This window comes from Podarcis bocagei, assembly GCF_964188305.1.
Source record: "Podarcis bocagei genome assembly, chromosome: 1".
In the NCBI taxonomy this organism is placed as follows: Eukaryota; Metazoa; Chordata; class Lepidosauria; order Squamata; family Lacertidae; genus Podarcis; species Podarcis bocagei.
Genome location: NC_138125.1, coordinates 18,064,730 through 18,078,596, shown reverse-complemented (window position 1 = coordinate 18,078,596; position 13,867 = coordinate 18,064,730). Strand labels below are relative to the sequence as shown.

At 43.8% G+C, this 13,867-nt stretch overlaps 1 protein-coding gene across 11 annotated transcripts in view; it reads left to right on the top strand.

Moving 5' to 3' along the window:
- EVL (Enah/Vasp-like) overlaps positions 1–13,867 on the top strand; it is a 152,911-nt gene that overhangs the window by 69,688 nt on the left and 69,356 nt on the right. For all 11 annotated transcript variants that reach the window (XM_081191974.1, XM_081191969.1, XM_081191971.1 and 8 more), the window contains exon 2: positions 11,799–11,967. In XM_081191974.1, the coding sequence (XP_081048100.1) occupies positions 11,799–11,967 (169 nt within the window). The remainder of the gene's footprint in view (positions 1–11,798; positions 11,968–13,867) is intronic.

Here is a 13,867-nt window from a genome sequence, read left to right as displayed (position 1 = left end):
CGCCTTGGTTTTCGAACAGTTTCAGGAGTTGAACAGACTCCCGGAACGGATTAAGGTCAAGAACCAAGGTACCACTGTATGTCCATTTCACGTTCGATCTGTTTGGAGTGAGCAGTTTGTGGCAACAGACCTGTGGCCTCTTTGCACTCTCTCACACGAACTTGTTAAGAGTAAGCAGAGCAGGGCGACCACATATGTCCTGTGCAAAATACCATGTCTTTTTTTTTCTTTTTCTTTTTTACAAATGGCTAAAAGTGGTTGAGGTTTACTGTGGCTCTTTTTACTGGCCTTTTCAAGCGCAGGAGATGTGTCATAGGCCTGTGACTTCCTCTAGGCTTGGAAGAAACAACAAGAAGCGATGTGAAAATATGATGTTGTTATTTCGTCCGCTCGCATTGGTTAACCGATAGAAAGTAGACCGGCTAGGTCTGGGTCCTCACTATATTGGTGTGGAAAGAACCCACATTTTCAGCTGCCTCCTCCTGAACTGCAGGATTTCCTGGTTATGCTTCATTGTGGATTGCCCCTGTTGTGATAAGTGTAGTCCTGCGGTCCAACGTGTGTTCGCCTTGGAAGTGAAGGCACTTCAGTGTTGCAGCTATGCAGTTTTCCATGCACCTGCTGACACGAGTTGTGTGGCTGGAGTGAACCCAAATGTCAAACCGCCCTAGCCTCTTCAGCACTGACAAAGCTGGCTGCACTGCCTTCATATATATCTCTCTCAGCTTTAAAAAAGCCAGCACTATTTTCAGAAAGAAAGCAATATCAGCAACACAGGCAGTTTCTGTGGAGGACTTCCATGTGTCCCCACTTTGTCTTGTGGCATTTAAAGAACTACTGACCCTTTTAAAACGCAGAGATGTTCATGCAGCTGCCATAGTACTATAGCGACTGCCTCTGTGCTTCTCCACCCCCATCGTTCTGCCCGGACACTGAGGTCCAGCGCCAAGGGCCTTCTGGCGGTTCCCTCACTGCGAGAAGCGAAGTTACAGGGAACCAGGCAGAGGGCCTTCTCGGTAGTGGTGCCTGCCCTGTGGAACGCCCTCCCACCAGATGTCAAAGAAATAAACAACTATTGGGCTTTTAGAAGACATCTGAAGGCAGCCCTGCTTAGAGAAGCTTTTAATATTTGGTGAATCATTGTACAGTGGTACCTCGGGTTAAGTACTTAATTCGTTCCGGAGGTCTGTTCTTAACCTGAAACTGTTCTTAACCTGAAGCACCACTTTAGCTAGTGGGGCCTCCTGCTGCCACCGCGCCGCCGGAGCACGATTTCTGTTCTTATCCTGAAGCAAAGTTCTTAACCTGAAGCACTCTTTCTGGGTTAGCAGAGTCTGTAACCTGAAGCGTATGTAACCTGAAGCGTATGTAACCCAAGGTACCACTGTATTTTAATATTCTGCTGGAAGCTACCCAGAGTGGCTGGGGAAACCCAGCCAGATGGGTGGGGTATAAATTTATTATTATTATTATTATTATTATTATTATTATTATTATTATTATTATCATTAACATCATCATCATCATCATCATCTGTGCACTCGTAACTCAGAGAAGGAGCTTCCCCTTGCAACGTGTGGGTAATGCTTGCCGTTCTTCCTCCCTGAACACCCACCCTTCAGATTCTAGTCAGGGTAGGGAGATGCATAAATACTTAGGGGAGCTTAAAATGTAGTTAGCCACTCACTCAGAAACCTTGCACGTGCAGAAGGGCTGTGTCTCTTTGGCAGAGCACATGATTTGCATGCAAAATGTCACAGGTTTGATCCCCAGCTGGTGGGGCCGGGAAAATCCCCTGTCTAAAACCCCGGAGAGCTGCTGCCAATCAGTGTAGACAATACTGAGCTAGATGGACCGAAGGTATAAAGCAGCTTCCCTTTCCTTCTTCCTATTTTTGGTGTTCTGTGGTTTGTTAAATCAGTCTCTTCTGTTCTGTACGTTAGGAAATAACGCGTCTTAAATATGAAGCCGGGAACAGGCTTTGACTTATTGCGAAAGTGCTCAGAGGCTGTGTGTCCAATGTGACGGCTAATATTAGCTGCAGCTACAGCAGGTTTTCTAGGATTGTCAGCTGATTAAAGAATTTATCCTGCACCCTTTTTTACTGATTGGTCACTCATTCGTGAACCAAGTAAAGTTGAATAAATGCACAGGTTACTAAAACTTCGTTACAGGTGCCGTTATAAAACATTGGAGGAAATATATGATAACATTTCAATTAATAAACCAACATTATTCCTTTTTTAGAGGGAAGGATAAGCTTTACAATCTTTTCCACGTTCGTTCCCTGCTGTAAAGCCAAAATAGTCTCAGATAATAAATGAGCACGCTAACTTGCATCACACCATTTATTTATATTTGATTAAAAGGACCTTCCCTCTTCATTCTGCTACATGTATTTTTAAAATAAATAAATAGAATTTTCAGTTATACATTTCCCGCAGTAAATTATCCACCAGTAAAATAGTACATTCATCAGCTTCCCTTCTCCTTCTTTCATGGCTCTTTTAATATTCTCATTATTACTGCATATTCTGTTCCAACCATCTAATTCCCCCCCCTTACTTATTACTTCAATTTAGATTATACTGTTGCATTTACCTTCATCCTGCTAGGATTTTCACTTGCTTGCAGTTATTTTCCAAGTATTCCACAAATATTTTCCATTCCTCTTTATAAACTCTGTCTTCTTGTTCTCTTACTCGGCTGGTTAGACCTGCTAACTCTGCATACTCCCATCATTTTAAGCTGCCATTCTGCCTTCTTTGGGACCTATCCTACCCTCCATTTTTGGGCTAACAAAATCCGAGCTACTGTAGTTGCGTACATAAATATTCTGCAACATGTTATTGATGCAGTAATAGTGCATTAGTAGTTAATTTATACGCACAATTGTTAGGGATTTATTTTTATTTATTTTGTTATTTATTATTGTTTTTTATTTATTTTATTATTTCACCACAGTTATATCCTGCTCCATTGCATTGAAAACTTTAAGATTAAAACATTGAAGACAGTTATGGTGAGAAATTTAGTGCAGCAATTTCTAGAGCACCACAGATGTCCCCATCCCTGTCTTTAGACCATTGGCCCATCTGGCCCCAGCAGTTCCACTGTGACTGACAAGAGATTCTCCAGAGTGCCAAGGAGAGACCCACCTTTCCCAGTTCTGCCACCCAAGATCTTTGTAGCGGAAGATGCCAGCATCTGAATCTGGGGCCTTTTGCATTCAAAACAGCGCAGTAGTGCTGAGCTACTGCCAAACATGAGGTTCTGGTCTTTGCATGACGGATTCTACTTTGGTCCTTAATGATTTAGAGAATAAGAGGCACCACAGTCCATCTCCTGCATCAGCTTGACTGGAAAGACTATGAGCTACAGCACTCTTCCACAGCTGCGACTCATTTATCACCAGATATGCCAGCAGATGTATGGCCTCTGCTTAAACCAGCGACGCTACATCTCTTCCTCCTCTTCAGTAATGCCAGGGGCTACAAAAATGCATTGCATTGCATTGCATCATTGTGCTCCAAGAGTTTCCCTGCCTGCTCCTCGACTTCATTGGGGTTCAGGAAACCCAGAATGTAATGATGTAAAATGACATTGCAAAAAAACTCAGGCATCCCTGGGAGAAGGAGTCGGGCTGCTGTTTTGTTTTGATTTTTGCATCAGTCCTATGTCTGTTGTAGCATCTCGTTCTGGCCTCTGGGTTGGAAGAGATTATTGTGCGCCAAGTGTTTCCATGTGTTCTTTGGGACTGTCTTACCCATTCATTCCAGCCCTCTCCATTAATCACACAGCACACTACAGTATCCCTATTGTTAGGATGCCGTGTTTGGGATTGTTCCAGTGGAAAACGTTACTGCAGCCATTGTTTTTGCCCATTTTGAAAAGAGAAATGTGTTCTGAGTGACTATCCCATTTCTGTGAACCCAAGCCCTTGTCAGCATTTACTAAAGATGCCGTAGGTTTTCCTAGTGCAATTGCCTAGGTTCCCACCTTGCATATAAAGGAAACAAAAGCTGAATATTATTTTGAGCAAGTCAGATCAAGGGTCTATTTGGTCCAGAATCCTCTTTCCAACAGTGGTTATTTCAATTTGGAGGGCAACCTGGACTAAGTTGGTGCAAGTGTTGGTTCAGTGCTTGTGACAATGCTGATGATGTCATGCGCTTTGGGGGCGCTATGCCACCCAATGGGAGTATAATTACACACGAACAGGAAGGTCTGTAGCTCAGTGGTAGAGCATCTGCTTTGCCATCAAAAGGTCTTAGGTTCAGTCCCCAGCACCTCCAGGTTGGCTAGGAGAGACTCTGTCCGAACCCCTGGAGAGCCATTGCCATTCAGTATAGAAAAGGGACGCTGTGGGTTAAACCACAGAGCCTAGGACTTGCTGATCAGAAAGTAGGCGGTTCGAATCCCCGCGTCTTGGTGAGCTCCCGTTGCTCGGTCCCTGCTCCTGCCAACCTAGCAGTTCGAAAGCACATCAAGTGCAAGGGAAGGTAAACAGCATTTCCGTGTTCTGCTCTGGTTCGCCAGAAGCGGCTTAGTCATGCTGGCCACATGACCCGGAAGCTGTACGCTGGCTCCCTCAGCCAATAAAGCGAGATGAGCGCCGCAACCCCAGAGTCAACCACGACTGGACCTAATGGTCAGGGGTCCCTTTACCTTTATAGAAAAGATTAAGCTAGATAGGCAAATGATCTGACTATCACATTTCATGGCAGGATGCTACTACTGCTGAGTCCTTAAAGGGAGGACTTGCGTGGAACTCACTAGCATCAATGCGAGTATGAAGGAGACTTTGAAACTGGGTTGTGTGGCTTTGCTTGGGACTTGACCAAGGCTTCCTGCAGAGCTGAAATAGGGGAAGAAGGCACATCTTGCCTTTTCAGAGTACTGATCCGATCTGAAACCATTCCTACCCTGATCAAACCAAATAGGCGTCTTCGTCTCCCAGGCGGAAAGTACAGTTTTGCAAATTTGAACCCAGGAACCCAGCTGGCAGATCCTCCACACGTGATGTGACCAGTAAGCTTGCTCCTACCTTGAGAAATGAGTTGTCATTAACAAAAAAATTGATAAGGATAAACACATTGACATTCATATGTGGCACATTGAAGTTTATTTTTAAAAAGGAAGCTGGCCCACCTCAAACTATAGTTGGAAAGAGAATATTGATTGCTGAGTTTCAGTTCTACTAATATGCATGCCTGTCATTTCAGCTGAAGGGCGCAGTGTCTTCTCTTATAGACATATATTAGTTTTCAGCCTGACAAGGGGATTGTCCAGACCTCACCTTGAAACTAGTCAGGTTCAGCAGTTGTGCAAGCTAACTGCATCTTATTTGAAATAAAAAATTTTTTTCCAGTAGCACCTTAAAGACCAACTAAGTTAGTTCTTGGTATGAGCTTTCGTGTGCATGCACACTTCTTCAGATACTTATCTGAAGAAGTGTGCATGCACTCGAAAGCTCATACCAAGAACTAACTTAGTTGGTCTTTAAGGTGCTACTGGAAAAAAATTTTTTATTTTGACTATGGCAGACCAACACGGCTACCTATCTACTACTGGAACCATGGAATGCATCTTATTTGGTACATGAGAATGCACACTTTGCTCTTCCTGGGTATATATAATGAATGCTATTGCCTTTTTTCCCATCGAGTGTTGCAGGTCCAGCCTACCAAAACTGAATGGTAGGGATAAGTTTTTGAATTACACGTTCTTGATTATAGTCTTAGCAGCATTTACCAGGACGTTGGTTAATTGCTCAGAAATCTTACTAATTTTATTTTTTTTATCTTCCTGATATAACACTGCAGCAGTATGAGAATTCTTCCGCTGTTCTGAGCCAATTCCAGAGGGAAGGGAATGATGGCTTCTGGTCTCAGCCTGTGGAAAATGCACGGCTGCCTGCGTATGGCTTGTGGAAGGGATGTCTCCTGTGGGTTGCAGAGTAAATGCTGCTGATTTGCAGCAGCTGCCTTAGAAAGATAACGCTCCCCTGCCAAAAAGAGAAAAGGCACTTCTGTTGCAGTCGGGCTTTAGAAGCTCTCCCTGTGTAGCAATCCAGAGAACTCTTTTAACGTTATGCTTCCCCGATTGTGGAAGCAGCTTGGGTTATAAGCCCTTTAAAATGAGTTAGGCATTGTGCTGCTGCTGCTCCTGTCTTTGGTGAAAGTATGAAACGGCCTAAGCAGATCATGCCGGCACAACTTTAAAGGTTTGCTATGCTTGAGCTGCTTCCAGTGGCTTGCACAGGCCCACCCAATCTTCTGCTCTGATTATTTACTACTGCTTCCTAGCACAAAGTGGCCTGATTGGTGTATCATCGCTTTGGTGGCATGGATAGCCAGTGAAAACCACATCTGCAGAGCCAGAACTCCACATTGCAGTGTGTCGGTTATGTAGTTGGGCTGGTTCATTCCCATGCTGGCAGCCCTAATAAAGATACAATGCCGAATTGTGGGTTCTTCCAGACAACCTGTTTGTTTAGCATTCATCTTAGTTTGCTTGCAAAAGGTTATGCTAAGTTTGGTCTCTGTAGAGCATTAATTCTGGTTTGCTTGCAGGGAGGTCATACGACAATTAGCATTCGTCCTGAATTCATCCTGAATTATACACCCTCCCATTAATCATTTTCCCACCCCATACTTTTCCATTCAGTTCCCTGTCACTTCCTAACCTCAAAAAGTCTGGAGGTTTTTTTGGGATAGATCTATTGCCCCAGAGAGGAACGCGGGTGGCACTGTGGGTTAAACCACAGAGCCTAGGACTTGCTGATCAGAAGGTCGTGGTTCGAATCCCCGCGACGGGGTGAGCTCCCGTTGCTCGGTCCGTGCTCCTGCCAACCTAGCAGTTCAAAAGCACGTCAAAGTGCAAGTAGATAAATAGGTACCGCTCAGGCAGGAAGGTAAATGACGTTTCCGTGCACTGCTCTGGTTTTCCCAGAAGCGGCTTAGTCATGCTGGCCACATGAGCCAGAAGCTGTACGCTGGCTCCCTCGGCCAATAAAGCAAAACGAGCGCCACAACCCCAGAGTCGTCCACAACTGGACCTAATGGCCAGGGGTCCCTTTACTTTTACCTTTATTGCCCCACAGTGCTATAATCCACTTTAATTTCACAAACCTACATATCCTGTACTGGTCCCTCCCACAAAATACTGACAGCGTGGAAGCAACCAAAGTGTGATGGTTATAGGTACCCAGGTGCACTGGACATCCTGTACTTGGGTGGGGGCAGTTTTCAAGTGTGGAAATAGTAAACCGTAGCTTCTTGCATCAATTTTTTTAATCTCTCTGGGCTTCCCCCTAAAATATTGGCCACATGGATGCCGTTGCTGTTGAGTATAAGCAATGGGGCCCTCTGGGATGCTTCTCAACCACCAGAAATCTTCCTGGACTGGCCTGTGCCCACAACTGGTTGGTTCTGTAGTGTGTGTAATATAAGGCAATTATGAACATGAAGAAACTCTACTCCATACAATGTTTGTGTTGTTGTTGGTTATAGTTTGCATACTGGGAAATATTGTCATTTGTTACTAAAGCACCCCGTGTCTCAGAATGCAGGTTACACTATGGATTGTAAAGCAGTGGTGTTTCATTGGGTCAGCTGCAAGCTGTGAAATGCTCTGTCTATTGCTTCAACACCCTATTACTGAGACACTTCTCTCGGACTAGCTCAGCTAGGAGGAAGTGGCCTGGATCGTGGCGATGGTGGAAAACAGTGGGCTGATGAAAAGTCACACCTAGGGAAGCAGCAAAAATTTGCTTCAGTGCATATTTAAAGTCGAATCTGCTTAATTTGTAATGTGTGAACTAAATCTCTGAATTTTGCAATGCACTTCTCAAACCAAGTATTGTGGACAGAAATGCATCTGTTAGGGTAAAGTGTGCATAAAAAATTGTATATATTAGTGAAAATAACATACAGAATTTTTTGCTTTGCAAAAATGTGTATGTTGGGCAAAATTGCATAGAAACACAGACACCCATACATGAAATCTGCCGTAAAATGCCCGTGAAGTTTCATGAGGACTTTAAAAAAAAAAAAAAGCAGACTGCTGTGGAAATATGAAGAACTGAATTTAAGATTGGAAAAAGGAGAGACTACCAGGTTTGACATATTAACTCACCCATATATACACAACCTCTTGCTTAACATTTTGGAGTCATTCCCACCACACTTTTAAAATTTTATTAAAATGCAAAATCAAGCATACAACAAAATCATAACAGAAAACAGGTATGACATATCAAAGCAGACCACTTCTTTAAAAGTGTTGACTGCATCCACTTTCTAAATCATGGGTCTGCATCCACAACATCTAGATTGGTCCTAAGTTAGGGAGTGATATGCCAACAGCATGGTTCTGGGAAGATTTTGCAAAATAAATGACTCCTCCTTCACATTGAAAGGCAGCAGAATTGAAATGCTTTTTACAAAAGCTTGTTTTAGTGTTTATGAAACTGGCAAAAACACACTCATCCTGTCTGCTTTTGATGTCCTGCCCACACACTAATTTGGGTTGTGAAATTATTATTTTTAATGGAACATTAACTGGCTTAATGCGCGCAAATGGGTTCTTATTGTTCCTTTGCATTCTACATTTAAATGCTCTATAATGGAATACATCAAAACATAAATTATAAAGTTTGTAAAATATCACCATATCTCATGTCTTTGCTGCTTTGAATTTGCCAAAGACAGCCAATATTAGAACATTACACAGGGCCTTCGTAGAACTAAGATTCCAGCAGATTTCCCTCAGCATATTTAGAGGTGAGATATCAGGGAATTCCCCATATGGATCGCATATATATATACCGTATTTTTTGCACCATAACACTCACTTTTTTCCTCCTAGAAAGTAAGGGGAAATGTCTGTGCGTGTTATGGAGGAAATGCCTACGGGTGGCATGCCTACGGATTTTCCTCCTCTAAAAACCTCATGCGTGTTATGGTCGCGTGCGTGTTATAGAGCGAAAAATACGGTATATGAATGCAATAAGGGTAGAAGACATTACATACTATCTGCTGATTTGCCCCCTGTATACAGTGCCCAGAGGAAAATTTACCGGTATATTGCCTATTCTTAATTGCCATCCAAGTCGATCTGCACAGGATCAGCTGAACTTCTCGCAGATAAATATCTATACATTACACACCAGGTAGCCAAATTTGCAATGGCAGCCAAGAAGCTCCGTTCTAGCTATGTGAATGCACTGCGATGTTAAATTTTACTATTGTAAATTTCTTTTATGCTGTAAACTGCTACAGGTTACATTGTATGATTTTAGAAGTTTTCCTTTTATTCTCTGTCGTCCATTGTGGCTATCTACAATGAAATGGGCTGGTATTGATTTAGAACCTTAGAACAAATAGCTATTATGGGACTACAAAATATACCGTTGTGCTAGGGTGTTACTTCTGTAGTTTACTTAGCAGCCGTAAAACTCTTCCCAGAATCTGTAAGAACCAGATTGGAGGCCCTTCTTGAAACTGGGGGATTTTCTCCAACCCAGTAGAGTGACCCAGTACCAAGGACTTGAGTTGGAGATGTGATAATGGCCTGCAATGCTTCTACATGGCAGTTCCTGCAGAGAAACTGCAAGCAGCATGGGCAAATTGAATGCCATTAGCAGAAGCCAATACAGCAGGACACTTAAAAGCACACACACACATTTAAATGTACTAAGTTGGGAAGATGGGCCCATGTCCTAGTAGAAACACATGTTTCTGCATGCATATGACCACAGGTTCAATAACTACCACCTCCAGTAAAATGATACTTGGTATCATGCTGGACCCTGCATCTATCTGTCTGGGGTCTTAGAAAGTCTCTGCTGGTGAGACTAGGTAATACTGGACAAACAGGATCAAGGGCCTGAACCTTTATAAGGCAAATCCATATGTGCATGGATATAGAATCACAAAAATAACCAAACTTCTTATCACTTGCTCAGCATCTTGTAATTGTGAGAGTGGGCAAATCCTATTAAGTGGCCATGTACACAAAGCAGTTTTCATCATGCGATGTAAGTCAGTGTTGTAGCAGAACTCTCCAAAGATAGCTGAACAAGTACTGGAATGATCAACTACGAGCATAAAAAGCTTCTTTACATGAAGTTGGACAGTTGATCCAGCTAGTCTAGTATTATCTGCATCAAGAGCTGTTCAACAGTGGAATGGGCTCCTTTGGGAGTTTGTGGACTCTACGTACTTCATTGGAGGTTTTAAGCAGATGTTGGGTGGCCATCTGTCTTGGATGCTTTAGTTGAGATTCTTGCATTGCTGGGGGTAGGCTGAGATGGCTCTCGGGGTCCCTTCCAGCTCTACATGATAAGGAAGGAGATCCTATCCTTTCAGCTGTTGTTAGACTCCAGCTCCCATCTGCTCAAGCCAATGTACAGTGGTGCCTCTCAAGACGAAATTAATCCGTTCCGTGAGTCTCTTCGTCTAGCGGTTTTTTCGTCTTGCGAAGCAACCCTATTAGCGGATTAGCGCTATTAGCGGTTTAGCGGCTATTAGCGGTTTAGCGGCTATTAAAGGCTTAGCGGATTAGCGGCTAAAAGGCTATTAGCAGCTTAGCGGCTTAGAAAAGGGGGGGGAGCGGGAAAAAATCTGAACACTCGCAAGACGTTTTCGTCTTGCGAAGCAAGCCCATAGGGGAAATTGTCTTGCGAAGCAGCTCAAAAACGGAAAACCCTTTCGTCTAGCGGGTTTTCCATCTTGCGAGGCATTCGTCTTGCGGGGCACCACTGTACCCAAGGGTCAGGCGTGATCAGAGTTGGAATCCAATGACATCCATAGGGCCATAGGTTCCCCATCCCTGATTTACATCAACTAGTTTCATACAAGGGGATGCGGGTGGCGCTGTGGTCTAAACCACTGAGCCTAGGGCTTGCTGATCAGAAGGTCGGCGGTTCGAATCCCCGCGACGGGGTAAGCTCCTGTTGTTCAGTCCCAGCTCCTACCTACCTAGCAGATCAAAAGCGCATCGAAGTGCAAGTAGATAAATAGGTACCGCTCCGGCAGGAAGGTAAACGGCGTTTCCGTGCGCTGCTCTGGTTTGCCAGAAGCGGCTTAGTCATGTTGGCCACATGACCTGGAAGCTGTCTGCGGACAAATGCCAGCTCCCTCGGGCTATAGAGCGAGATGAGCGCTGCAACCCCAGAATCGTCCAGGACTGGACTTAACTTTCAGGGGTACCTTTACCTTTACCTTTAGTTTCATGCAAAGATTCAGACAGAAGCTTTTCCCAGCTGTACCTGCATGTGGTCTGTCACTGAACAGCAGCCCCTGTCCCCACAACAAACAGCAAACAGCTGTAGCACTCTGGAATATAAAATGTTTTAATAAAATGTCAAAGTACAGTGGTGCCTCGCAAGACGAAAAGAATCCGTTCTGTGATTCTCTTCATCTAGCGGTTTTTTCGTCTTGCGAAGCAAGCCCATTGACGGATTAGCGCTATTAGCGGCTAGTAGCGGCTTCTCTGCTGATCAGATCAGCTGATAAGCGGCTTAGCAGCTTAGAGGAAGGGGGGGGGAAACCAGCAGGAACTCGCAAGACATTGTCGTCTTGCAAAGCAAGCCCATGGGAAATTCGTTTTGCGAAGCACCTCCAAAATGGAAAACTCTTTCGTCTAGCGAGTTTTCTGTCTTGCGAGACATTCGTCTTGCGGGGCACCACTGTAGTATTGACATTTCTCTATCTCTCGGATTATAAGATGTGTCATGGATCCTATGCCTTCCATTGCCTTTTGTTAATTCTTTTCATTTGCTTCCTTTGCAGTGAACAGAGTATTTGCCAAGCCCGGGCGTCAGTTATGGTCTACGACGATACCAGTAAGAAATGGGTGCCAATAAAGCCCGGCCAACAAGGCTTCAGCCGAATCAACATCTACCACAACACTGCCAGTAACACATTTAGAGTAGTCGGAGTTAAACTACAAGATCAGCAAGTGAGTAACTGTGGCTTCTTGCAATTTCCTGTCTGTATGTTTTAAAATAAAAACCAATAAGCAGGGCCTGTGGTTTTGTGCTTTAAAAAAACAACCCCCAAACCGATAGATGATAGATAGATAGATAGATAGATAGATAGATAGATAGATAGATAGATAGATGGATAATGGATAAATAGTCCCGCCTTGAAGCCTGTAGCCAGAATACATTATGTACGCTGAGCGTAGATGTACAAAAGTCTGCAAAAATCCAAATTATCTTTCCAAAGGCTATGAAAACAAAAAGGAAACTATTTTTTTCTGAAGGAGGAAAGGATGATGAGTATTATCACAGAATACCTAACTCATTGGCTAACACTGGGGTGGCGGACACATGATACATTTATAGCACATTCCTCCTACCTCCAAATCCTGGAATACCCCTCCCAGAGCTACAATTCTCAGCACCTTTAAACTCTAGTTTCCATGATAATTGGGGGTCTGGAATGTGCTGTATGGTATGTATGCAGGCTGAAACTGCATTGGATTTTTTATTTTTAAAAATGCCCAGATGGCTACACTGTGCACTTTCCACTTATCTCTCATCAGCTTGTGGTAAATAACACAGACTGTGTAACGTTCCACTTCTCTGTCCCCTCTGAGGGTTTGGTGAGTGGCTGGAAAGAGCCCCCACCCCACCCCAAATCTTTCTATTTGTATAAGAGAGACGAAATCAGTATTTTAAAAGCCAGAGAAGTGTCTTCATCTGATTACAGTAGAATGAAGGGAGAGCTTTGGGGCTTTAAATTGAAACCACTGAGTGTGTATTTTTAAATCTGTCGTTTCATTGGCTCCGACTACTTAAGCCCCCCGGTTCTGATAATCTTACATGTGTGACCTCATCGTAGTTCACGAGCTTTGTATATTTGCGGTGGCTCCCAATTTTTATCGTAGACTATATGACTCGAATGGGTGGGTGCAATTTGCCACGGTCAATGTAATTACGGGCAAAGCAGAATAGGCGCCATTTTAATGAGGTTCTACTCAGAACATCCTGGTATTTGGAAATGAGGTTCACAACTACTACAAAGAGTGTCCCCCCCCCCCCGATGCAGGGAGCCTGTTCTGCATATTTATTTGTTTGTTTCATAAAATTTATACACCGCTTGATTGTAGAAAAAAACTCAAAAGTAGTTTGCGGGCTCTCTGTATGTTAGGTTCCTGAGGAATACTACAACTAATCCAGAATGCGGCAGCTAGACTGGTGACTGGGGGCGGCCGCCGAGACCATATAACACCGGTCTTGAAAGACCTACATTGGCTCCCAGTACGTTTCCGAGCACAATTCAAAGTGTTGGTGCTGACCTTTAAAGCCCTAAACGGCCTCGGCCCAGTGTACCTGAAGGAGCGTCTCCACCCCCATCGTTCTGTCCGGAGACCTAGGTCCCGCACCAAAGGCCTTCTGGCGGTTCCCTCATTGCGAGAAGCAAAGCTACAGGGAACCAGGCAGAGGGCCTTCTCGGTAGTGGCGCCCGCCCTGTGGAACGCCCTTCCAGCAGATGTCAAAGCGATAAACAACTACCTGACATTCAGAAGACATCTTAAGGCAGCCCTGTTCAGGGAAGTTTTTAACGTGTGATATTTTACTGTATTTTTGGTTTTTATGGAAGCCGCCCAGAGTGGCTGGGGAGGCCCAGCCAGATGGGCGGGGTATAAATAATAAATAATTATTATTATTATTATTATTATTATTATTATTATTATTATTATTATTATTATGAACCTAAAGCATAGAACAGACTCCTCACTTCAGGCCTTCTGGAACCAATACATGGGGTGTAGCTCAGGCCCAGAATAAGCAAGGAATTGTTAAGCAAAATCTGGGGGTGCTTCACAAATGATTAAACTGACAAATAATTTT